Source organism: Ranitomeya variabilis, chromosome 1, assembly GCF_051348905.1.
Source record: "Ranitomeya variabilis isolate aRanVar5 chromosome 1, aRanVar5.hap1, whole genome shotgun sequence".
Taxonomy (NCBI): domain Eukaryota; kingdom Metazoa; phylum Chordata; class Amphibia; order Anura; family Dendrobatidae; genus Ranitomeya; species Ranitomeya variabilis.
Genome location: NC_135232.1, coordinates 405,198,331 through 405,225,719, shown reverse-complemented (window position 1 = coordinate 405,225,719; position 27,389 = coordinate 405,198,331). Strand labels below are relative to the sequence as shown.

General features: G+C 45.5%; 1 protein-coding gene across 1 annotated transcript in view; it reads left to right on the top strand.

Moving 5' to 3' along the window:
- The first annotated feature begins 15,433 nt into the window (after positions 1-15,433).
- The window catches only part of GLDC (glycine decarboxylase), a 71,954-nt gene continuing 59,998 nt past the window's right edge, over positions 15,434-27,389 (top strand). Inside the window, exons 1-2 of the mRNA XM_077249184.1 lie at positions 15,434-15,846; positions 16,266-16,344. Of these exons, the coding sequence (XP_077105299.1) occupies positions 15,592-15,846; positions 16,266-16,344 (334 nt within the window). The 5' untranslated portion in view covers positions 15,434-15,591. The remainder of the gene's footprint in view (positions 15,847-16,265; positions 16,345-27,389) is intronic.

Below are 27,389 nucleotides of genomic sequence, written 5' to 3'. Positions count from 1 at the left end.
TGCTCTGTCTCTCTCGGCTTCTCCTCACTGCTGGAGACATATCTCCCAACCCTGGGCCCCCACAGCTCATACCTCCTATTACTACCCCCTCCTATCGCTCCCAACCCAATATAAACACCCGAAATCTTGCCCACCTCAAATCCGTGCCCATGACACCCACCCCCCCTGCACCCTCTCTTTGGATCACTATGGAATGCCTGCTCCATCTGCATTAACTCCACGTGATTCACGACCTCTTTACCACTCATAATATTTTCTTTCTGGGCATCAACGAAACATGGCTGACACCCTCTGACACAGCCTCCCCTGCTGCACTATGTTACGGTGGCCTCCACTTCTCCCACACTCCTCGCCCTGGCAACAAACATGGTGGAGGAGTGGGCCTTCTCCTTTCTTCCAACTGTACCTTTAACCCAATCCCACCTCTACCCTCCCTTATCCTCCCCTCTTTTGAAGTCCACTCTGTCTGCATCTACTCCCCCTACAACCTCCAAATGGCCATCATATACCGACCTGCGGGCTCGACCACTGCCTTTATTGACCAATTCTCCACCTGGCTCCTTCACTTTCTGTCTGCTGACATTCCCACCATCATCATGGGCGACTTCAACATCCCCATTGACACCCACCAGTCAGCAGCCTCCAAACTCCTGTGCCTTACTTCATCCTTTGGACTTACTCAGTGGTCCTCCTCAGCCACCCACACAGACGGACACACATTAGACCTGGTCTTCACCCGTTTATGCTCCCTATCTAAATCACAACCTCCCCTCTCCCTCTATCTGACCACCATCTACTCACTTTATCATCCTTGTCCTCCTCACCTGTCACCCATGTCCAGCACCATGCGCACCCACGCAGAAACCTCGCACACCTAGACTCCCACACTCTCTGACTCTATCCTACCACTGTCCTCTATATCGTCACTCCATGACACAAACACTGCCACTGCTTTCTACAATGCCACTCTTGCATCAGCTATTGAAACGGTCGCCCTTGTCATGCATAGCAGAGTGCGACGAACCAATAGACAACCCTGGCACTGGCATTCAAGTCAGCTCTCACCTCTGCTAAGCAGGCCTACTTCACTACCCTTGTATCTTCCTTATCCCACAACCCCAAACAGTTGTTCAACACTTTTAACTACCTCCTCCGCCCACCTGTCAGGACTCTGAACATTTTTTATTACCTTTTGTGCATTACTGCCCTTTTCCAAGATGGCGTCTTTGCTCTCATGTGCACTGTGTCTTCCTGCTATAAAACTCCACCCCAGCCTTCAGTCTGTGCTAGAGTATTCTGCCTTGCACCCAGCTCCTGACCCTGGTGACTCCCTGGCTACATACCTGCTCCTGTGAACCTGTCTGGTGAGCCTGCTACTCTGCTCTGAGTTCCTACTGCATACACCAGTTTCCTCCTTCATCAGCTGCCAGTGTTTACCTTCCATCTGCATTTGCTGGACATGTAAGCTGTTGCTGCTCTGCAAAAACCTGAGACTATTACCCAGGCCTCCCTGGTTGTGCTAAGATATTATTTGAACTGCCTTATAAGCATAGTTATCTGTGTTTGGACTAAAACAAGGGCTTATTCGTGTCAAGTATCCTCAAGAATAATTGTGCTTCATAGACTTTCTGCGTGATTGCATTTTCCTCTGAAGTTTCCTATAGACTGCTAAGCTGCATTTAATATTTACACCAAGTGTTGTGGACTTGAGTTTCTCTCTGCACCTGTTTGAATCACCGTGTGATAATATAGACTTTACCACTTATAAAACTGTCCTGTAGTTGTCTTGTTCCACACAAAGAGTCTCCTGAGTTATCCCCTATAATTATTACAGGATACTCTAGCCACAAAAGAGGAGACTGCTGGAACAATAACTGCAGAGAGCAGATTAGAGCAGGTGTTTTCCATAATTAAATCACTGCAGAAAGATGTGGAAGGTCTGCAAAAGAAGTTTGGAAGCTTTGAACACAATCAACAAGTGTTTGGACAAACTTTGCAGGACTTATGCACCCGCATGGCAGCCCAGGAAAGCAAACTTGCTGGCATAGCGTCCCAGTATGGACGGGCTTTTCAGGACATAAGCACGCAAATAGCTGCACAAGCGACTTTTCCCTCTGGGCAACCGCCACCAGCTAGCCCACCTAAGTTGCCCCCATTCAGATTTAATAGTGATCGCGACAAATTTCATGGCTTTGTGAATCAATGTATGCTGTATTTTGATGTGCATGCTGACCGTTTTCCCAATGATAGATCCAAAGTATTGTGTGTAATAATGATGCTGACCGCACGAGCGCTCGCCTGGGCGAATCCGATGATTGAGTCTCGTGACCCACGTTTAAATAACTTGGATGATTTCTTGGCCGCTATGGCATTAATGTTTGATGATCCTAATCGCCGTGCAACTGCTGAATCTGCTTTATTGTCTTTACGCCAGACTAAACGTTCTGTTATTGAGTATGCTACTGAATTCAGGAGATTAGCGGTAGATACCAATTGGGACAGTTATGCACTATTGCATATTTTTAAAAGGGGTCTGTCTAGTATTGTAAAAGATGAACTAGCTCGCTCTGTGTCACCACAAGAGCTAGAGACCTTTATACAGCATTGTGTGCGCATTGACATTCGCCTTACTTGCGTAGGCAGAAGTTTGCTGCATATAACCGTATTTCTAACTTCCCTTCCTTCCAAAGAGCCTGCAGGTAAAACATCTTGGGAGGTGCAGGAGGTGCCCATGCAAATTGATTCTGTTCAGAGGCGCGAGATCGAAGAGCACTGGGAGCATCGTGAAAGTCTATGCTTCTACTGCGGCCAGTCTGACCACTTCTTGATCAATTGTCCTAAGTGTCCTAGATGGCCTAACAAGGTGCTAGCAGCAGTAGGGGAGTATGACAACTGTGATGAAGAATCTGACATCTCTGAATGTAGCCTGCCTTTAAACGCTTTATTCCATTCACTTTCTATGACTTCACCCCCCAAGGAGCTTAAGGAAAAGAACTCTCACTGTTCTCTCCCTATTAAGATCCTGTGTTCAGGACAGTGGATTTCCAGTGCAGCTATGATTGACTCTGGGGCAGGTGGCAATTTCATGGATATCGCATTTGCCAAGGAACATGGTATTGAAATTCAGCAAAGAGCCTCTCCAATTACCATGGAAACAGTGGATGGGTCACCTTTAATCTCTGGACCTGTGGATCAGGAGACCGTACCCCTTGAAATTTTGTTGGAGCCTAATCATCAGGAGCAACTTTCTTTCTTGCTAATTTCTTCTCATTTTCCTGTGATTTTAGGCATTCCTTGGTTGCGTTCTCAGAACCCAATTATCAACTGGGAGACCAAGGAGATTATCTTTCCAACAAGGAGCAACTCAGCATTAACAGAAGCGGTCCCTGAGTCCACGGCTACGGAACCACATGTACAGGTATTTTCTTTACCTCCAGCATATAAAGAGTTCTCTGACATCTGTGACAAGAAGAATGCAGATCAGCTTCCTCCACACAGGCATTATGACTATCCCATTGAGCTGCTTCCTGGGGCAGCTATTCCTTTTGGTAACGTATACCCTTTGGCGGCACCTGAGCTTCAAGCTTTAAAGGAGTATATTGATGAAAATCTGGCCAAATTCTTCATACGTCCTTCTTCCTCACCAGCAGGGGCACCTATATTTTTTGTAAAAAGGATGGGACCCTGAGTCCCTGTGTTGACTAACGGGAACTCAATAAGGTAACCTTACGAAACCATTACCCTTTGCCTCTGATTCCCGAATTACTGGAAAGAGTCCGCCATGCTAAGGTGTTCCCTAAACTGGATCTTCGTGGGGCTTATAATTTGGTGCGTATTCGTCCAGGGGATGAGTGGAAGACAGCATTCAGATGCCGGTATGGACACTTTGAATATCTTGTGATGCCCTTCGGGCTTTGTAACGCCCCTGCAACGTTTCAACACCTTGCTAATGACATTTTCAGAGATTTGTTGGATCAGTTTATTGTGATCTATTTGGACGATATATTATTTTTTTCTGACTCTCTACAGGAACATGAAGAACATGTCAAAACTGTTTTAAGACGTCTGAAAGAGAACCATCTGTATATTAAGCCAGAGAAATGCGAGTTCCATCGTTCTGAGATACATTTCTTAGGTTATATCATCTCTCCCCAGGGGTTGAACATGGAATCTGGTAAGATTCAGGCTATCCTTGACTGGCCGGTACCCAAAAACGTTAAGGAGGTCCAACAATTTACTTGGTTTGCAAATTTCTACAGACGCTTCATTCGAAATTTTTCTGATATTGTCCGTCCCATTACTTCCTTGACAAAGAAGGAAAATCCCTTTAAGTGGTCATAACAGGCTCAAGAAGCTTTTGATCGGCTTAAGATCTGTTTCACATCAGTACCGCTGTTGATACACCCAGATCCAACACTTTCTTTCACTGTGGAGGTGGACGCTTCTTATAATGCTTTGGGGGCTATTCTCTCCCAAAGAACTGGAGAGAAGGGTCTGCTACATCCTTGTGCTTTCTTTTCCCGTAGACTAACCTCAGCAGAGAAGAATTACGACGTGGGAGACAAGGAATTGCTGGCTATTATTGCGGCTTTCAAAGAATGGAGGCATCATCTGCAAGGAGCTGCACAACAGATCAAAGTGCTAACTGACCATCGCAATTTAGAGTTCCTTAGATCTGCTAGATGTTTTTCTCCTCGTCAGGCTCGTTGGAACTTATTTTTAAATCAATTTAACTTTGTTATCTCGTACCGTCCAGGTTCTCGGAATGGGAAGGCTGATGCTTTATCCCGAATCCATGCTGCGGATTCCGTACCTGGAGCCCCGTCCAAGACCATTCTATCTGATGCCAATTTCATCGGAGTTATCCATGATCAGGACTTGTGGAAGGAGTGCAGGGAGGCCTATGACGGTGATGTATTTCTGGCCAACCCACCTGTGGATATTAATCTTGTCTTTAAGGGTGGCATGTGGTTCAGAGATCGACGTATCTACGTCCCTGAGGTCGTCCATCTGCAGATCCACAAGTTGGTACATGACTCCAGGTTGGCTGGTCACAGGGGGGTACAGAAGACACAAGAGTTCCTGAGCCGATTCTTCTGGTGTCCAACTTGCCTGAAGGATACCAAGGACTATGTTCTCTCTTGCGAGGTATGTGCTCGTTACAAGACTCCTCATGTGGCACCTACGGTTCTTCTACAACCATTACCTGTTCCGTCCCGCCCTTGGGGGTCTATATCAATGGACTTCATTGTGGAGCTGCCTACATCGGGGAGCATGAATACAATCATGGTGGTAGTTGATCGCCTGACTAAAGCTGCTCATTTTGTTCCGTGCACCGGCCTCCCCTCAGCTAAAGATACAGTGAACTTGGTTATACAGAATGTCTTTCGGTTGCATGGGGTTCCGGATTAGATCATCTCTGATCGTGGAGTACAGTTCACTTCAAGATTCTGGAAGGGGTTTTGCTCTGCACTCAATATTAATGTCTGTCTCTCTTCCGCTTTCCATCCCCAAATGGTCAGACAGAGCGTACCAACCAGATGCTGGAACAATATCTAAGATGCTATGTCAGCCATCTCCAGGATGATTGGTTGGAGTTGCTGCCGTTAGCCGAATTTTCATATAACAATTCTCAGAGCGCCTCCACTAAATTTACACCTTTCTTTGCCAATCTGGCTTATCATCCGTGTATCTTACCTAGGTCTCCAATTAATTCTCCGGTTCTGGCAGTGGAGGAAAGGCTGACTGCGATGAGACAAAATCTGGAGGTTCTGAAGGAATCCCTGACCACAGCTCAAGAACGTTATAAGAGATCGGCTGATAGATTCCGTAAACCTGCACCCATGTTCAAGGTAGGAGATTCCGTGTGGTTAGCAACTAAGAATCTGAAGTCCTTCACAAAAACTTGGACAGAAATTCATTGGCCCTTTCAAGATCAACGGTATTGTGAGCTCTGTGGCCTGCCGGCTGAAGCTGCCTAGGACTATGAAGGTACACCCAGTTTTTCATGTATCTTTACTAAAGCCTGTATCTCCTAATACCTTCCAGGGACGTGTTGTGCCACCTCCGCAGCCTGTGGTGATTTATGGGCAAGAACAATTTGTGGTGGAGGAAATTGTTGATTCCAGGATCCGCAGGAATCGGCTCCAATATCTGATAAGATGGCAGGGATATCCCCCTGAGGAAGACTCTTGGGAACCTGTGGAAAACATCAATGCCCAACAGAAGATTTCTCGTTTTCATCAGAGATTCCCTGAGAAACCAGGTCCAGGATCGTCCTGAGGCCGCTTCTAAGGAGGGAGTAATGTCAGGACTCTGAACATTTTTTATTACCTTTTGTGCATTACTGCCCTTTTCCAAGATGGCGTCTTTGGTCTCATGTGCACTGTGTCTTCCTGCTATAAAACTCCACCCCAGCCTTCAGTCTGTGCTAGAGTATTCTGCCTTGCATCCAGCTCCTGACCCTGGTGACTCCCTGGCTATATACCTGCTCCTGTGAACCTGTGTGGTGATCCTGCTACTCTGCTCTGAGCTCCTGCTGCATACACCAGTTTCCAGTAATCCTCCTTCATCTGCTGCTCGTGTTTACCTTCCATCTGCATTTGCTGGACATGTAAGCTGTTGCTGCTCTGCAAAAACCTGAGACTATTACCCAGGCCTCCCTGGTTGTGCTAAGAAATTATTTGAACTGCCTTATAAGCATAGCTATCTGTGTTTGGACTAAAACAAGGACTTATTCGTGTCAAGTATCCTCAAGAATTATTGTGCTTCATAGACTATCTGCGTGATTGCATTTTCCTCTGAAGTTTCCTAAAGACTGCTAAGCTGCGTTTAATATTTACACCAAGTGTTGTGGACTTGAGTTTCTCTCTGCACCTGTTTGAATCACCGTGTGATAATATAGACTTTACCACTTATAAAACTGTGTGAGTCTCCTGAGTTATCCCCTATAATTATTACACCACCACTGCCCCCTCCGAGTTCCCTAATCATTGCCGAGGACTTTGCCACGCACTTCAAAAATAAGATAGACCAAACAAGGCATGTCTTTGTTGTCCAACCCTCACAACCCCTTTGTATGAGAGACCAATGCCCAAACCCCATAACTTCACTCTCCAAAATCTCTGAAGGGGAGCTTGCTCATCTTCTCTCCAAATCACACCTCACCACTTGTGTACTTGACCCCATCCCACCTCCTCTCCAACCTCACCACCACACTAATCCCATCCCTAACCCATCTCTTCAACCTTTCACTAACTTCTGGTACCTTCCCCTCTGCCTTCAAACATGCCACAATCACACCTATCCTCAAAAAGCCATCCCTTGACCCAAGCAGTATGTCCAGCTATCGCCCCATATCTTTGCTCCCATTTGCTTCCAAACTCCTTGAACAGCACGTCCATGCTGAACTTTCCTCTCACTTTGCATCTAACTCTCTCTTCGACAACCTACAATCTGGCTTCCGTCCCCACCATTCCACTGAGACTGCCCTGACCAAAATTACTAACGACTTACTTACAGCCAAAGCTAACAGACAATTTTCTATACTCCTCCTCCTAGACCTGTCCTCTGCCTTCGACACAGTTGACCACTGCCTCCTACTACAGATCCTCTCTTCCTTTGGTGTCAAAGACCTTGCCCTATCTTGGATCTCCTCATACCTTGCCAACCGCACATTTAGCGTTTCCTACTACCATACTACCTCTTCATCTCGCCCCCTCTCTGTTGGAGTCCCCCAAGGCTCTGTCCTAGGACCCTTACTCTTCTCAATCTATACACTCGGCCTGGGACAACTCATAAGGTCCTATGGCTTCCAGCACCATCTATATGCCGATGACACTCAGATCTACCTCTCTGGCCCAGATGTCACCTCTCTGCTCTCCAGAATCCCAGAGTGTCTATCAGCCATATCCTCCTTCTTCTCCTCTCGCTTCCTCAAGCTCAATGTGGACAAATCTGAACTCATTATCTTTCCTCCATCACGCATATCTTCCCTACCTGATCTATCTGTTAAAATATATCAAATCACACTTTCCCCTGTCCCCAAAATCCGCTGCCTTGGAGTAACCCTTGACTCTGCCCTGTCCTTCAAATCGCACATCCAAGCTCTCGCCACCTCCTGTCGCCTCCAGCTCAAAAATATTTCCAGAATCCATCCTTTCCTCAAGCCACACTCTACCAAAATGCTTGTGCATGCCTTAATCATCTCCCGCCTCGACTACTGCAACATACTCCTCTGTGGCCTACCTTCTAACACTCTCGCACCCCTCCAGTCCATCTTTAACTCTGCTGCCCGACTAATTAATCTCTCTCCTCGCTACACTCCTGCTTCCCCTCTTTGCAAATCCCTTCACTGGCTCCCAATTTCCCAGCGTATCCAGTTTAAATTACTAACACTGACCTACAAAGCCATCCATAACCTTTCTCCTCTGTATATTTCCACACTAATCTCTCAATATCTTCCCTCACGTAATCTCCGGTCCTCCCAAGACCTCCTCCTCTCCTCCACGCTTATTCGCTCCTCACCCAATCGCCTCCAAGACTTCTCCCGAATATCACCCATCCTCTGGAAATCAGTGCCCCAACTCGTCCGGTTATCCACTACTTTTGGATCCTTCAAAAGAAACCTGAAAACCCACCTCTTCAAAGAAGCTTACAGCCTGTAAAGATCACACGACCATCTCAACACCATTGGAGCTACTGCAACCCTCGACCTACTGTCTCCGTCCCCATACTCCTGTAGAATGTAAGCCCGCAAGGGCAGGGTCCTCTTCCCTCTACATCAGTCTGTCATTCTTAGTTTTGTTTACTGTAAGTGATATTTGTATTTTGATGTAACCCCTTCTCATGTACAGCACCATGGAATTAATGGTGCTATATAAATAAAGAATAATAATAATACATCACTTAGGATACACTGAGACTGCTGAATGTATCTCACATAGGATACACCGAGGCTACTGAATATATCTGTCGTAGGAGACACTGAGACTTCTGTATATACATCATTTAGTAGACACCAAGGCTGCTTTATATATCTCACACTGGAGACACCGAGGCTACTGAATATATCTGATATAGGAGACACCGAGACTGCTTTATATATCTCACACAGGAGACACCGAGGCTGCTGATTATATCTCACATAGGAGACACTGAGACTGCTGTTTATACATCACATAGGATACTAGGATACACCGAAAATGCTGTATACATCACATAGGAGAAACTGAGGCAGCTGTATATAGTTGCATGTAAAAGTTTGGACACAACTGGTTAAAATTACTGTTACTGTGAGCAATTAAGCAAGTTATGAAACCTTCAGCTTGCGCCTTTTGGTAAACGCCAAAATGAGAAATAAAAATGAAAGCACCACAACTGTTTTCAGGCTCCGCAGTAACACAAAAAAAAAACAATAAGAAGTGATCAAAACAAAGTGTGTAGCACAATATTTTATAATTAAAAACACCTGCTCACCATAAAAAAAACAAGCCCCATACATCTCCATTCATTGTAATATCAAAAAGTTACAGAACAATTTTTTTTTTTAGAAAATTCACTTTTTAAGTCAATAACATAGTAAAAATGTAGACGTTTGGTATGTCTGTCATCCTACTGACCTGATGGATAATGCTTCCATGTCATTTTTATTGGACAATTAACACCATAGAAATAAAACGCAGAAAAACAATGGCAGAATTGCATTTTTTTTTTCACCATTTCTCCAAACCCGAAACTTTTTTTTTTGCCTTTTTCTCTTATCTTACCATGTAGAGTGTCACTGAAAGCTACAACCTGCGTGGCAGAAAACAAGCCCTCATTTGTCTAGGACAGTGCAAGACTAAAAAAAATATTGCTATTTAAAAAAAGTAGTAGAGAAAAAAAAATGAAACCGTCTGTAATGGGGTCTACCGTGCTGGGGTACCTCTTTCAGTACCACCCCGTGGTTCAGGAGGTCCACTCTGCTTTGGCTGGAGTCTGAATGAAGGACGCTGGCTGGAATTCCTTCATTACATGGGCGCATATAAAAGATCACTGCTTCTCCACGTATTTCCAGTGTGACAACACTTTACTCACAGGACACAGAATATATCACAGAGATACAGAGGGCAGGCCAATTGAAAAGCGGCAGGCCAGACATACATTACAATAGCCGCAGGTGGCCGGAGCCTGTCGATTAGTGATGGGAAATCTAGTTCATTTTGGAGATTAGTTCACCATGAACTAGTTCACTGAAAAGATTAGTTCAAAAGATTAGTTCATTTAGTTCAGTATTTCTCTGGATTCTGCTGAGAAGAGATGGATCAGTTCTAGTTCGTTACACAGAAGCTGTGGCTCCTAGGATGAGTTATAGTTTTGTTAAAATGATCAGAAATAGTTAATACATCTGATCATTACATAACAAACTCTTGTGAAAGGGGTACTCAGTCTGGAGAAAAAAAAATTCAAAAGTTATTTATTCAAGTTAGTAATTTCTTTTTTTTCTTTGTGAAATATTCAAGCCTCCCAGTGCTCGCACTGCAGTATCAGCTGACCTGTGATTGATTGCTATGGGGCAAAGAAAATCTTCCTATTAGACAGCCTGATAATTCTCCACCCTATCCTGTGAGGAGCTAATAGGAAATGCATCATGTGACCTGTGAACTAAATGAACTATATGAACTGCTGAACTAGATGTTCTGTTGAGAATGACTCAGGACAGCCTAGTTCAACGTGATGCATCTCACTGAGCCCAGCAGCAGTTCCCCCTGTATAGTGTATAGTGTAGAGTACTGACTCATAATGATTGTGTATGAGGGAGCTGAGAAGCCGTTCAGCATCCTGAGAACAGAACAGGAGCCAGTGGTAAAGATTTTAGCAAGACTGGTCTTCTAGGCTACAGGAGGCTGATCCTCTACAGGAGGCTGATCTTTACCACAAAGACTGGTGAGGGGCATGAACCACACCACAGAAACACTCTCTCTCATACACACACGAGCTGTGTCTGTCTACTGTACAATTTCAGTTTTTATTATTACTATTATATTTGTATTTGATGTGTGGTATAGTGTTTTACTACCTTCTTTTCCAGCATCAGGAGCTATAAAGAGCAAGGGTGAGACCAGGGATCTTCAGTGTGAGGCGCTGTATGAGGGATCACTCTCTGTCTCCTCCCACTTGCTGTTTAGTTCATAATGAACTAATCTCTGTCAGGATGGTGAACTAGTTCACTCTGAAGATTAGTTCATTTTGAACTACTCACTCATGAACTACCCATCACTACTGTCGATATTTACTGTGGGAATTACAAAGGTGGGGGAGGTCAGAAGGAGAATATCTTGTCCCCTCTGCCCAGGGGCGCAGCCTGTGGACTGATGCACCAGGGGCATGCATCTCACATGGAACCTATTATACATACATATGACTGCACAACATATTCTGGGTGCTGGGGGGGTTCCGTAACACCGTCTAAATGAAAAGTGGCTACTGTTGGAAGGGGTTAAAGGCTATAGGGAAAATCCTCAAATGAAATGGACATTTACACAATAGAACTTGACATGTTGCAGATTTCAGAACTGCACCGCAGAGGGCAGGAGATTCTATAAATCCCACTTTGCTGCAGTTTTTTTTAGGTTAACTGCACCAACTACTCCTTGTGGGAACAGGGCCAGAGACCCCCAGCCATGACTGTTGGCTTACGGCGCCGGCCTGTCGGGCGAGGCTCTGCTATGGAGCAATCGCCTCAGTGCATCACAGGCAGGGCCGTTTCTTCAACAGGGCGGGCAGGGCGGCCACACGGGGCGCCGTGGGGCCGGGGGGCGCAGGAGAGGCCTCGGGCCCCGGTGGTCCCCTGCCCGCTGCTGCTGCTGTTTAAGGGCTGTCAGGGGCGCGGATGCCGCGCTCAGTGCTGAGCGCGGGCGCGCCCTGCCCGAACTCAAGGTACCTTCACACGAAGCGACGCTGCAGCGATAGCGACAACGATGCCGATCGCTGCAGCGTCGCTGTTTGATCGCTGGAGAGCTGTCACACAGACCGCTCTCCAGCGACCAACGATGCCGAGGTCCCCGGGTAACCAGGGTAAACATCGGGTTGCTAAGCGCAGGGCCGCGCTTAGTGACCCGATGTTTACCCTGGTTACCAGCGTAAAAGTAAAAAAAACAAACAGTACATACTCACCTGCGCGTCTCCCAGCCTCTGCTTCCTGCACTGACTGAGCTCCGGCCCTAACAGCACAGCGGTGTCGTCACCGCTGTGCTTTCACTTTCACTTTAGGGACCGGAGCTCAGTCAGTGTGATGAAGCAGACGCTGGAGGACGCATGTGAGTATGTACTGTTTGTTTTTTTTACTTTTACGCTGGTAACCAGGGTAAACATCGGGTTACTAAGCGCGGCCCTGCGCTTAGTTACCCGATGTTTACCCTGGTTACCAGTGTAAAATATCGCTGGTATCGTTGCTTTTGGTGTCAAACACAACGATACACAGCGATCGGACGACCAAATAAAGTTCTGGACTTTATTCAGCGACCAGCGACATCACAGCAGGATTCTGATCGCTGCTGCGTGTCAAACGAAACGATATCGCTAGCGAGGACGCTGCAACGTCACGGATCGCTAGCGATGTCGTTTCGTGTGAAGGTACCTTCAGCTGCAAATCTGACAGCTGAGCGGTCAGATCATCGCCTCGCGTCGCCGCGCCCCCCCCCCCGCACCGCACATAATGGTTGCGGCCACCTCGGCGCCGCCACTCACCTCCGCTCCGCGCTGGTATGTGGAAACATTTAGCTCCTGCTGATTTCTACTTGGCACCAGGCGACAATGCAAAGGTGTCAGTGACAGCGACATGCCCCAGTTATCTGCCTCTTCTCTCAAAAGTGACTGCCCCGATATACTATGCCATTCACATGCCCCCCAATATACTGTACCATTCACTTGCCCCCAATATACCGTGCCGTTCACCTGCCCCCAATATACCTTGCTGTTCACCTGCCCCCCAAATTACTGTGCCATTCACCTGCCCCAATATACCGTGCCGTTCACCTGCCCCCAATATACCGTGCCGTTCACCTGCCCCCAATATACCGTGCCGTTCACCTGCCCCAATATACTGTGCCATTCACATGCCCCCAATATACCGTGCCGTTCACCTGCCCTAATATACTGTGCCATTCACCTGCCCCAATATACTGTGCCATTCACTTGCCCCCAATATACCGTGCCATTCACCTGCCCCAATATACCGTGCCGTTCACCTGCCCCCAATATACCGTGCCGTTCACCTGCCCCAATATACTGTGCCATTCACATGCCCCCAATATACCGTGCCGTTCACCTGCCCTAATATACTGTGCCATTCACATGCCCCCAATATACTGTGCCATTCACATGCCCCCAATATACCGTGCCGTTCACCTGCCCTAATATACTGTGCCATTCACGTGCCCCAATATACTGTGCCATTCACCTGCCCCCAGTATACCGTGCCATTCACCTGCCCCAATATACCGTGCCATTCACCTGCCCCCCAATACACTGTGCCATTCACCTGCCCTAATATACCATGCCGTTCACCTGCCCCCAATATACGGTGCCATTCACATACCCCCAATATACCGTGCTGTTCACCTGCCCCCAATATACCGTGCCGTTCACCTGTCCCAATATACTGTGCAGGGGCGCCGCGCTCTCGGCTGAGCACGGGCGCTCCCTGAGACAGTGATCAAAGAGCTAAGCACACACACTATCACTGTCAGACTAGGCTGCCTGGCTGTTGCCAATTTCAATGCTGGACAGGACAGGCTGCAGTCTAGTCTGACAGTGGTAGCAGTATAGCAAAAATGCCCACCCCCTGCCTATGGATTAGTCCTTCCCTTCCCAGCAGCCCCAATATCCGGAAATTCACGAGGCTCTCCTAGATTTGGAGCAAAAGGTTGATGATCCCACTCTTGCTTCTGAAGCAAAGTCACTGTCAGTGATGTTGGAAGACTTTGCCTTTCTAATCACACTGGTAGTATGGTATGACCTTTTATTTCAGGTACAAATCGTAAGTAAATCTATGCAGTCAAAAAATATGGAGATGACTCGATGCAACGATTTGTTGAAGAAGTGTACCATATTTGTAAAAGAATATCGTGATTCTGGCTATGAATCTGCAAAGACCGTGGCCACTGAAATGGCTACAGACTTGGGCATCGAAGCTAAATTTACAATAAATAAAAGGCCCAGTAAAAAAAAAAAATTGTTTGACTATGAAAGTCAGGATGAGTTAATTACAGATGCAGAGCAACATTTTAAGATTTCTGTTTTCTACCCTCTTGTAGATAACATGGTTGCATCACTGGAGAGGCGTTTCTCACAACTGTCTGAGCATAATAAATGTTGGGGCTTTCTATACAACATTAAAGATTTGCCAGAAAAAGAACAACTTAAAAATATGTGCAAATCGTTGGAAAATATGCTAAGCCATACTGCAGAGGTAGACAAACTACAATGTGACATTGACGGCAATGAATTGCTGGAAGAATTAAAACATATTCAGCCAATGATTTCAAATTCTTCTATAACACCACTGGAGGTTTTGAAGCACATAAATTACACGCACTCTCATGACCTGTTTAAAAACATATGGATTGCCATGAGGATATTACTAACTATTCCGATTACAGTTGCAAGCAGTGAGAGAAGCTTTAGCAAACTGAAGCTGATAAAAACATATCTTCGTACCACAATGACAGATGAGAGGTTATCATCTCTTGCTATTTTATCAATAGAAAATGAACTGGCAGAAAAGCTGAATTATTCGGAAGCTATTAATGCTTTTGCAGCGGCTAAATCTAGAAGAGTCAGTTTCTCATAAATCTGCAACCTACAATTTTTAGGATCTGTTTCCAAAATAATTAATAGATATTATTTACCTACAACTTTGTTCTCACCGTTAATAATTAGCATACTTGTCCCTTTTCCCCAAGTTCTATATAAGTTAAAGGCAAATTATAATTTATTAAAAAAAGGGAAGATACAAGCCTGCTCTCTATTTATTACTCAAGCCCACAAAAATAATGTTTATTATTTTCGGTGCCGGGGGGGGGGGGGGGGGGGGGGGAGAAATTTCCTACTCTCGCCCTGTGTCATTTTTGGGCTAGAAACTGCCCTGATCACAGGACACAGATTATTAGGGTTCTCCAGTTGGAGCATGAAAACTTCTTATTTGGTAAAATCCGGATGACTGAGGACAGACCGCAGGTGGCAGCTGAGGAGGAGCAGAGTCCCGAGTGGGGAGTTGTCCTGTGTGTCCTATTGTGGGAGTGGGCCGTCCCCGGTGTCCGTGCAGCAGCAGCAGCCCGTGCTTGCTGAGGGGAAGCCTGAGGGGCGTTATGCAAGCCATGCACTCATCGCCCGAGCCGGGGGCTTGGCCGCACGTCAGCCGCACTCAGGGACGTGATTGGTGGGGAAGGACATAACGAGGGGGCGTGGCGGCTCCGGCTGGTACATCAGGACAAAGTGATGTGCAGGTGATCGGCACGCAGCAACTTTCTCCACGAGTGGGAGCAGGCGCCGTGCGGGGCTCATCCCAGGGACACGCGGGCTCCGGCCATCACAGTGCAAGTGGGCACCATGCAGGGCTGCACACGATCCTGGGGGCTGCTGTGCAGAGCGCTGGGGGGGAGCAGGAGAGCCGCCTGGCACCACATCCAGGGGGCTTCTAGGGGCAGCAGCAGCAGCAGCAGGGTCACCGCAGCGCTCAGCTCAGCCCCCAGCAAACAGAGGCAGATCGAGCTGCTCTTCCCCAGGCACGATGACTTCGCAGAGAGACACATTGGGCCCGGAGACAAGGAGAAGAGGGAGATGCTCCAAACTCTTGGCATGGAGGTGAGTGCCAGCATCTGTGCCCACCATAAACTCCTGAGCCTTTGTCTGCAGCTGCACCGTTGTGGGCGCCTATCACTCTCTACCCCATAGATGTATAGTATCATCTCCCAGTAACCAACGTCCCAACAGGTTCCCTAGAGTTGCCTCCACCTGTCATGAGACTGGTTGCTGTTGTGAGGAGGCTTGTAGTCTTTAGAACGTTATTATTATAATATATAATATGTATGTATGTATATATATATATATATATATATATATATATATATATATATACAGCAGCCCCCCCCTCCATGTGCAGGCAGGTACAACTGCGTGACACTGCTTCTTATTTAAAAAAAAATAATTCCCCATTGGGGACAGTGATGATGATGATGTGCGGAATATATTAGCGCTACATAAAAATTATTATTATCCTTCAGAGCATCGATGAGCTAATTGATCAAACTGTTCCATCAAGCATTCGCCTGACCAGATCCCTGAAGATGGATGATCAAGTCTGTAAGTTGAATCCTGAATCTCCCGTTTTATGACCGTTGGCGAGTGAGATGACCTCAGGCACACTTTGCTGGATGTGCGTGTTAGAACTGTTTTTAGGGCAGATCTGAGGAAACGCCTCTAGTCTCCTTTATCTAGCTACCTCTCCCATGAATCTGGTCTGATCTGCTTGTGACACTGATTTGTTATTATGCTTTGCAACAGGTAGCTGAAAAAAAATTATTTTTTTTTTCCTTGTTTGGAAGAGTGCTCCACTTGGTCACTGATAATTTTAATCTGCCTATGATGGTAAATGAGTGTTGACCAGTTTATGGTCAGATTGTGATGCACAGCCAGAAAATGGTGATGAAGTTAACTTAAGCAACTGGCAAAAGAATTCTGATTTCCGAGCCGCTCTTCATTCCATTTCTCAGCTCTGCCATGCCAGCCACCTACCCAAATCATACAGTCTGTGGCCTGGATGTCAGTCACTTGTGTACGTTCCTATTGACTTCCGATTCATATGGTGTAGGATCTGGGTAGTCTAGTGCCAGTCATGTGGTACAGTTGAGAAACAGAGGCTCCTCTCTGGAGTAAAGTGCCAAATGAACTAAAACAAACATTAAGGGGTTGTCTGGTTACAAACTCTGTGACCATAGGGGTTCAGAACTATAAAGTAGCAATCACAGCTATTGCTCACCTTCCGCAGGTCCTGAGGATGAGGTCCGTTCATGGTCTTTATATTATAAATCTACAACTCTATGGTCACAACATTTGATATGGGGAATAATCATAGGATCAATAGATGTGAATGAACAAAGTAAGATGTTTGCATGTCGTTGAGTATGAGTGCCACCAAGTACACATACTTGCACACCTTGGCATGATGGCAATCTGGTTGTTGATGGTTGCCTGAGGAATTTTCTGATGCATTTGGGAATTCAAATCGTCAAGATGCTAGCAGTTATTTGCAATTGCCGATGACATCCCATATGTGCTCGATGGGAGACAAGTCCAGAGACTCTTTAGGTCACGCAGGCTGCTTACCTGTGGTATTCTCTTGTTGAAAAACTGCTCCTAGGTGACTTTGATGCTAACTTGTGAAGGCCTCTCAATGGTGCTGCCCAAGACCAATCATTGCTTCATGACTATCATTGCATTCTGGACAAAAGTGGTACTCCATCACTGAAGAGGGTAGATCTTAATTGTCATCTTGCTCTACACCATAATGGTTATTGAAAGCAGTGGCTTAAGGTAAATGAAACACTGATGTAATTATGTGGGCAATGCCCTTATGGGTTGAAACGTTTCATCGGTCCTACTCATGGGATAATGGTGTGGAGTGGCATAATATGTATGGGAATCGGACCCCTCTAATCTTCATTCCACGTGCACCAACAGCTCAGATCTGCATTGATTTAATAGTGGGACCATTGGTACCACCACTTCTCCAAGTATCCCAGAAGCCGTCTTTCAACACAGCGATCTCTGAGGAGCTCACGTGGCTCAAACCTACCAGGGTCTGCAATGTTTCTGGACTTGTTTCCCATTGAGCACATCTGGGATCTGGTCAGCAATTGCAAAGCAAGCTGCCAGCAGCAGATCTTGATTTGTGTGTCCATGTACATTTAGTGTGGCAGAACATTCCTCAGACAACCATTAATAGCCTCACTAATTGGTAAGGCATCCAAGTGTGGCTTTCAGAATTGATGCTGAATACTTTTAAGATGTTTTGAAATGTGTGGGGTGTTTTTTCTTACTAACAATCATATTGGCCAGTGTGCAATCGGTCATGCACAGAATGAAATTTCATTAAGCTGAGTATAGTTCTTTGTATGTAAACTTCAGGTCCTTTATTTACACTTTCTATAAAAATTAAGCACTCTAATTGACCTATATTGTATTTTGAAGTGTTAAAGATAAGTTCTGTGAAGATTGCAGAAGCAAGTATTGATATTCCTTCCATATTAAATCTCAGATCACTGTTGCTTAGCAATTAAACCACACATCTAGATTAGCTGGGCTGGCGGTGGGGCTGCTGGCCACCAACAGTGCTTTGTCTGTTCCTGCTGCATCCTGGATTACACGGAGTTTCTGCACTGAATATCCCCAGCAGGCCGTGCACCCGGTAGTGTCCCCATCCCTCACAGCTGGTATTTATGGACTTTCCTATTGTATAATTGCTGGGACTTTATTTTTTTTGTTTTCCTGAAACCTATTACATTCTAATGCTCCCTTTATATCTTCATACTGGTTTCACGTGATGCTTTGGACATGTTTAGATTAGGAGAGGCTAAATTACCAGAAGTACATAGAGGGGGCTGACCGCTCTGATTCCCCCATCTGCATCATGAAGAATATAAATGGCAGTGATTGTTTTGCCGTCTTGGTGTGTGGGTTTTTTCTTTCTTAGTGTTTATAGTGGACACATTATTTTTGGTCTGCGCTGCTAATTGTTGTATCTTCCTGCTGTCTCCCTCCATGAGACGCTTGTCCCCCTGCTGCGGATTCCTTTCCCGTGTAATTGCACACTGCTGCTTCAGTGCAAACTTTAAACCCATTTAGCTTCTGTCAAGTTTGTGACCAGTTCAATCTGGCTGGCTCAGGATGACATCAGTGAATTGCTGAAGCACAGGAGAAAGTCTGAATTGTAGCTATTGAACTAGGAGATTAGCACACAAGAACAAAACACTTTCCCTAATATCCTTGGGGGGGGGAACTTTTGTGCTTTTTATTTTTATAAATAAGTGTAGGAATTTTTTATTTTATTTATAATTCTAACTAAACTGCTATGGTCCCTGATTCAGAATTTGGACATGGGTCTGCACCAGCATGTTGGCTAGATGTATAGGCTCCTGTAGCATTCTAGATCCTGCAGGGAAACTTTTACCACCTTCCCCATTAAATAATATGTAATTGCACTGAAAATTCTACAATTAAATAATTTTCTATGTAATTCTTGTAAATTGTAGTCATAGTTACAAAAAAAAAATCACCATCTTGTTACAGGACAAGCCTGTTATTCCAAAAACAAATAACCCACATAAAGGGGATAAATACCACCACACAACGACCATATATTGGTACATGTCCCCATCCTGTAATGACGTCCTCAGTTCTGGCTGCCATTCTCTAATGCCCCATGCTATAATTCCCTTCCCCCATTCTGGCATTCTTCACACACTTAAATTTCCCAAAACACAGTAGTGGATGTCATGGGATGGGCATGGTGACGTCACCTACTTGCCTCCTGATTGACTGCCAGTAGCTTGACTATTTGAAAAAATAAAGGACTTCCAATTTTATAGGATTGGTCAGCGCTGCTTTCTGCTTTCATTATACTTTTGAGCATTAGCACCACAATCTTTCCAATTGTTGCAAAAGGATAAAGCTATACATGTGTTGGAGTTTTCGTTCTTGCTGTAAATGGGAAAATCCAGGCCTTTATTGCCGGGAATGGTAAAGACCTGAAAAATCTAGTGCTTTACCCTTGTCTTAAAGGAGATCTTCTCTTTAAAAGGATGTTTCAGAGGTATGGGACAAAGTTCATAGGATTAATGGGGCGGTATTTGTCTTCAAAATGTCGGCTCTACCCTTTGAGGATTCTGGGGTGCTAAGACCCGCTGGATAAAAAAGCAGATGGATATCAGACACCAGGGCCGGACTGGCAAATGCCAGAAGGGCCTGTCTGGTCTTGGGCTGCCTTGTCTGCTACGTTAACAGAATTGGTGTTCTCAAGATACCCATACTGTTAAAAGTTGTGATGGAGCACAAAGTCGCTGACTCCGTCACTTACCCCAGCTGGTCACTGGTATCATTAGAAATATTGGTCTTGTAGAAAGTCTTCCTTTCCTCCATCCAGGGTAATATAATCCATATGACTTATGGGGACGGGGACAACATGGGCCTATGAGATTTCAAATGCCAGGACTGAATTTCAGCCCCAGTCCGTACCTGTCACACACATGAGAAGCTGTAACAGGGGGTTTGAGAGCGGCAATTGCCAAAACCTGTACCACCCGTTCCCTAATCTAGCTACAAGTAGAAGAGAGGCTAAAGCATAAGATTCTGGTTAACTTGCCATTGTTACAAGGAGTTGCAGCATTTTTAGGAGAACTCTAAAGGTACCGTCACATTAAGTGACGCTGCAGCGATATCGACAACGATGCCGATCGCTGCAGCGTCGCTGTGTGGTCGCTGGAGAGCTGTCACACAGCTCTCCAGCGACCAACGATGCCGAAGTCCCCGGGTAACATCGGGTTACTAAGCGCTGGGCCGCGCTTAGTAACCCGATGGTTAACATTGTAAATGTAAAAAAAAACAGTACATACTCACCTTCTGATGTCCGTCAGGTCCCTGGCTGTCTGCTTCCCGCACTGACTGTGAGCGCCGGCCGTAAAGTAAAAGCAGAGCACAGCGGTGACGTCACCGCTGTGCTGTGCTTTACGGCAGAGGGAGAGGAGTGTGGTATGGGGTATCTGAGAATTCGGAGCTCTTGGTCAATCTGCAACTCTACAAAAGGGGTCAGTTGTCAAAACTAAAAGAATTGTGGGCAGTAGAAAGTGCTCACGGGCTTTTTTTTTTTTTTTCCCAGGACGTCCTTTATGACAGTAGGTGGTCCTACTCATCCTCTAGGGACAGGAGATACGAGAGGTTAAAAGCCCCCCTTCCACCTAATCCTCAGTGTTTTTTCCTGTCCCTAGCAGGACAGAGCATAGCAAGAGGAGCTTGAAGAACTTACCGGAGGAGCTCAGAGGGGACTGCTCTCTTCCCTTCCTGCTGTCAAGAGGCTCAGAGTCTGATGCCTCACTGGGCAGGGGTCCTTCAGCCTGTCAATGGAGCTCCCAACTTTGCCGCTTCCCTCTCCAGTGGGCTCTCAGCTCCTTCAGGTCAGGACTTCAGGTGCGTTCCAGCAGGAATGCAAGAAAAGGCTATAGGGGTAATATGAAGGCCATCTGGACAAGGTAAGACCCTATAAATGGGTACTAACTGTGCACACCACACTGCTCTATCTGAACCATGGTTGTTGATCCTGCATGCTCAGAGCACCAGCCAAGCAATCCTTGGCCAGTGTAAGTAAAACCCCAATAATGTCCTTTTTGATCCGTTTCATGGTGTGAACCACTTTAGTTAAAAGAGCATGAATTTCCCATCTTCTAAATAGGACCGAGGGACTCCCTTAGGATCGGGCTCCTCTTCCCAGAAAAGACAGAGAAAATGCCCGACATGCAATATGAAACTCGCAGAGTAATATAAAAAGCAGTTGGGCGCGGAGTGTATAGTGAAGTTCTTGAATGATTAGCAAGCGTCTTTCCTATGAGAGATGTGGGCGATATCTCCTCCCGTCAAAAGAGAGCCAGATGGGAGATAGAGGAGGCATACTCATACTAGTCAGAGGATGTTGAAGGGGAGGAAGAAGGTATTTCCCAGATGCCTTCGGAGGAGAGGAAAAATGAGAAAATACTCTGAAAATATGGATGATCTGTTGAGGGCTGTAAGAGCTACCATGAAGGTCAAGGAGGCTCAGGCACCTCACGATTCAGGATGAAATGTTTGGAGGGCTGAGGACTCGAATATTATTACCGGTCAACTAACATATACACTCACCGGCCACTTTATTAGGTACACCATGCTAGTAACGGGTTGGACCCCCTTTTGCCTTCAGAACTGCCTCAATTCTTCGTGGCATAGATTCAACAAGGTGCTGGAAGCATTCCTCAGAGATTTTGGTCCATATTGACATGATGGCATCACACAGTTGCCGCAGATTTGTCGGCTGCACATCCCAAAGATGCTCCATACAAGGCAGGATGGATCCATGCTTTCATGTTTACGCCAAATTCTGACCCTACCATCCGAATGTCGCAGCAGAAATCGAGACTCATCAGACCAAGCAACGTTTTTCCAATCTTCTACTGTCCAATTTCGATGAGCTTGTACAAATTGTAGCCTCAGTTTCCTGTTCTTAGCTGAAAGGAGTGGTACCCGGTGTGGTCTTCTGCTGCTGTAGCCCATCTGCCTCAAAGTTCGACGCACTGTGCGTTCAGAGATGCTCTTAGGCCTACCTTGGTTGTAACGGGTGGCGATTTGAGTCACTGTTGCCTTTCTATCAGCTCGAACCAGTCTGCCCATTCTCCTCTGACCTCTGGCATCAACAAGGCATTTCCGCCCACAGAACTGCCGCTCACTGGATTTTTTTTCTTTTTCGGACCATTCTCTGTAAACCCTAGAGATGGTTGTGCGTGAAAATCCCAGTAGATCAGCAGTTTCTGAAATACTCAGACCAGCCCTTCTGGCACCAACAACCATGCCACGTTCAAAGGCACTCAAATCACCTTTCTTCCCCATACTGATGCTCGGTTTGAACTGCAGGAGATTGTCTTGACCATGTCGACATGCCTAAATGCACTGAGTTGCCGCCATGTGATTGGCTGATTAGAAATTAAGTGTTAACAAGAAGTTGGACAGGTGTACCTAATAAAGTGGCCAGTGAGTGTATATTAAGGCAGTGATCCTGGAAGAATGGGAAAACACAAACATCTGGTCATTCCCAGAGATTTTAAAGCCCATCTCCCCTTTGATCTGGAGGAAATCAAGGTATGAAATGAAATCCCAAAAGTGGACATCTTTCACCAAGGTCGCAAAAAAAGACCTCCATACCATTTGCAGATTCTTCCTGCCTGTGGATTGCTATAGACAGGAAGGCAAAGTAACTATTAAGGAGGAGTTGGGAGTATTCGGCAGTCGTCATTAAGGCTAATATATCCACCACCTCAGTAGCCATGTCCATGTGTATCTGGACAGATGAGCTAAACTCCCAATTGAAATCTAACACCCCTAGAGAGGTTGTTAGAGTCCCTCCCTATGCCGAAAATGGCGTCAGAATTTTTGGCGGATGCTTCAGCTGAATCTGTAAGGTTCGCAGTTATGAGTAATGTACTATCTAACTCGGGGTGGCGGGCCATCTAACTTAAAATGTGGTTTGGGGACAGCCATTCAAAAACTGCTCCATTCCATTCTCGGGCACACATGTCCTCGGTCCCGTGCTAGATTACATTTTTGAGAGGGCCTCTGACAAGAAGGGATTCCCAAAAGAAAATTCGATTCCTTTTGTAGGCCCCGTCAGTCCCACAGGCCCAATTTTTTTTTTTTTTTTTAAAGGGAAGGCGGAATTACCCCTAAGGGGGGCAGAGGTAGATATCCACCCAGTTTACTTCTGGCCCACAAGGGAGATCTTTTAAGCCAGGAAGGTAGGAGGGAGACTGTCTGTAATGGTCTGCCATTTTCCTAGAAAACTGCAATCCAGTGGATCCTGCGGACAATAGGGGAAGGGTACGGGTCCCTCTCCGCTTCAAAAAGACTCTGGGCGGATGTCAGGAACCGCTCTGAAATGGGTACTGGATCGACTGCTTCTAAGGCTGCCGTCACACTAGCAGCATTTGGTCAGTATTTTCCATCAGTATTTGTAAGCCAAAACCAGGAGTGGGTGATAAATGCAGAAGTGGGGCATATGTTTCTATTATACTTTTGCTCTATTTGTTCCACTCCTGGTTTTGGCTTACAAATACTGATGTAAAATACTGACCAAATACTGCTAGTGACGGCAGCCTAATTCTGAGGTGGGTCAGTGTCACTACTCCTCCCATTTCTCCATTAAAAAAAGCCTTCGGGCAAATATCTTACCCTTATAAACCTAAAACCCCAATATCAATGGGTCCGGTACAAAAAATTCAAAATGGAAACCATAAAATCAAGCATTCAGTTGATAGGGAAGCACTCTGCCATGTGCATGTTAGATGTTGGATCTAAAAGATGCATACTATCTTATGCCAATGCACCCAGATCACCACTAGTTTGAGGTTTGCACTGGAACATCAGGGATCAATCCATTTCCAGTTTACATGTCTACCATTCGGCCTATCCTCAGTCCCTCGTATCTTTACGAAGGTAATGATGGAGGTGGCAGGTTTCCTGAGGAAGAAGGTGATCGTGGGGAACTAATGCGTTCCTATGACAGTTGGGGGCTTTATGAAGCTTGCAATCAACACCATAAAAACAAATGTGTATAATTTGCTTTCTGCCACTCAATTTGAGTGGTATGATAGGGAGTCGGGACAGATCCTGATTCCAGTAATGTCATTTACTGGGCTGCTTTTTGGAGTTTTGATAAAAATAACTTTTGTATGCTGCATATGCTACTAGTTCTTTTGAATATAAGCTGAGTATTTAGCAAAACTAGTTCTGGGTGTAAAATTGCTAAGTAGACATTACATCTTACGGTGCATGCTTGAGAGAGGGGAAAAAAATAAATTGAACAAGTACCTATATTTTCATGCACTGTTGATATTTATTTACTGCAGGGTATTTGCTCACTTTGTTTTTCTCTTGGGTCTTGTTTGTGTGGGCTTTTGTTAGACATCCAAGCATTCTTGACTCAGTTGCTGTGTTTATTGTAAGCCTGTATCCAGCTTTTAACCCCCCCTTCCTGACACCTTTTATGTACTGGTACATCCTGGCAATCGTGTGGGCACAGGAGCTCTGCTTAGGTGATAGCCGAGCCACTGGTGTCACAGCCAGTGGCCATGACTGCACCTTCCACAGTTGTTTAACCCTCCTAAATGCTGCAATTAATATCGATCACAACATTCAGAAGGCAGGGAGCTGCAGGCACTCCATTATTATTGGCACCCGCCACCAACGTTGTCAAATGGTCACTTCCAGGTTTGCCAGCTATGGTGGTGACCTGTTGCCATGCCAGCAGCATGGTCTAAACAGTGTACTCACTGTTGGGCCGGTTTCACACGTTAGTGCCTCCGGTACGTGTAGTGACAGTTTTCTCATGTACCGGAGACACTGACACACGTAGACCCATTCAAATGAATGGGTCTATGCAGATGGCAGCGTGTTTTCACGGACCGTGTGTCTGTGTGCAAAACACCCTGACATGTCCATTTGTATCCAGACACAGGGTCCACCAAACATGGTGTACACTGTCCTCTGGGCTCACGGACGGCCACGGGGAAGCAGCGCTACTGTAAACCACTGTTCCCCCTGCATGTGGTGCTGAACCTGGCTTTCATCCGTTGTCCCCTGCTATGCCAGCGAGCAGGGGACAATGAACGAAAGAAACTCAATGTGGGGTCCCCCCTAGTTTATTAACCAACCAGACAAAACTCACAGGTGCATGCTGCTATTCTCAGGCGGTTAAGGGGCCATGGATATGGGCCCCGCCCTCCGCCGAAAAAAAAAAAAAAAGCTCCCTACATGCACCTTTTCTATTAGAGGCCCCAATTCTGGAGCTTTGCCCGATTCTTCCCACTGCCCTGTTATGTTGGCAAATGGGGTAAATGTCACCTTCCTATTGTAAGGTGACATTAAGCTGGCTTGGTAATGGAGAGGTGTCAATAAGACTCGTATCCATTACTAATCCCACAGTTGTTAATAGGATTAATAAAACACAGTAAGAGAAGTATTTTAATGAAAAAACGATACACACAGTTTTTCCATCTTTATTCTTCTGCCACTCTAAGCAAAGCCCTCGATCTCCTGGAAAACTCTAAAAAAAAAAAAAACAAAACAAAAAAAACACAATATACCATACCTGTCTGCCGTCCAGTCCTATGCTGTAATCCATATCTGAGAGCATTTACATTTTACAACCGGGAGCACTGGTAATGCAGCAGCTCCTGGCTGTAATCGTCCGGGGAATGAAATGTAGGGAGCGTGGAGAATTTTATATATATATAAATTTTTTTTTTTTTTTTTTTTTTTTTTTCATTCACATGACACTTGCACAGAATGAACCAACTTCTGGCACTTGTCAAATGTTGTTCCAGCCCAGGATGCTTTGACTTAGCATCGGACTGGAGCACCTTGGGCCCACCAGAAAAAATCATTATTGGGGCCCACTATGTAGCTACATAGAAATAAATACAAGACGAACAATTGTGCAGTAAAACACGCTAATATCAGGGTATAATATAAAGTAGTACATGTCTTAATAATAGCGCAGGGGTTGATGTAGCCCCCCTCATAGGGTATAATGCAGCCTCTCATAGAATATAATGCATGCCCCCTAATAAGATATAATGTAGCCTCCCACCCCCCCCCTCACAAAATATAATCCAGTCTTATGGCTGTAAGGAGGTGACCGAGGTCGACACATGCCTCCCCTTCGGACACTGTTCACATGTATCACATGCAGTAACATGTCGTTAATGTACACCATATTCCAAATTATTATGCAAATTACATTTTTCTTGGATTTTCCTAAATGATCGGTGCAAATGAGTCAGTCTAATAAAACTCATCACCCTTTAGTATACATCAAATTTTATTGAAGAAACCTCCCAATGATAACAGTATATTCTCCAAAATGAATAAAAACTCAAAATGCACTGTTCCAAATTATTAGGCACAGTAGAATTTCTAAACATCTGATACATTTTAAAGAACTGAAAATGCTCATTTGTGGAATTTGCAGCATTAGGAGGTCACATTCACTGAACAAAAAGGATGTTTTGGAATTAAATAGCTTAACAGGATTACATGTTACCATAGGAACCCTTCTTTGATATCACCTTCACAATTCTTGCATCCATTGAACTTGTGAGTTTTTGGGGAGTTTCTGCTTGTATTTCTTTGCATGAAGTCAGAATAGCCTCCCAGAGCTGCTGTTTTGGTGTGAACTGCCTCCCACCCTCATAGATCTTTTGTTTGATGATCCCCTAAAGGTTCTCTATAAGGTTCAGATCAGGGGAAGATGGTGGCCACACCATGAGTTTATCTCCTTTTATGCCCATAGCAGCCAATGACTCACAGGTATTCTTTGCAGATGAGATGGTGCATTGTCATGCATGAAGATGATTTTGCTCCTGAAGGCATGTTTCTGCTTTTTATACCATGGAAGAAAGTTGTCAGTCAGAAACTCTATATACTTTGCAGAGGTCATTTTCACACCTTCAGGAACCTTAAAGGGCCCTACCAGCTGTTTCCCCCATGATTCCAGTCCAAAACATGACTACTCCACCTTCTTGCTGATGTCGCAGCCTTGTTGGGACATGGTGGCT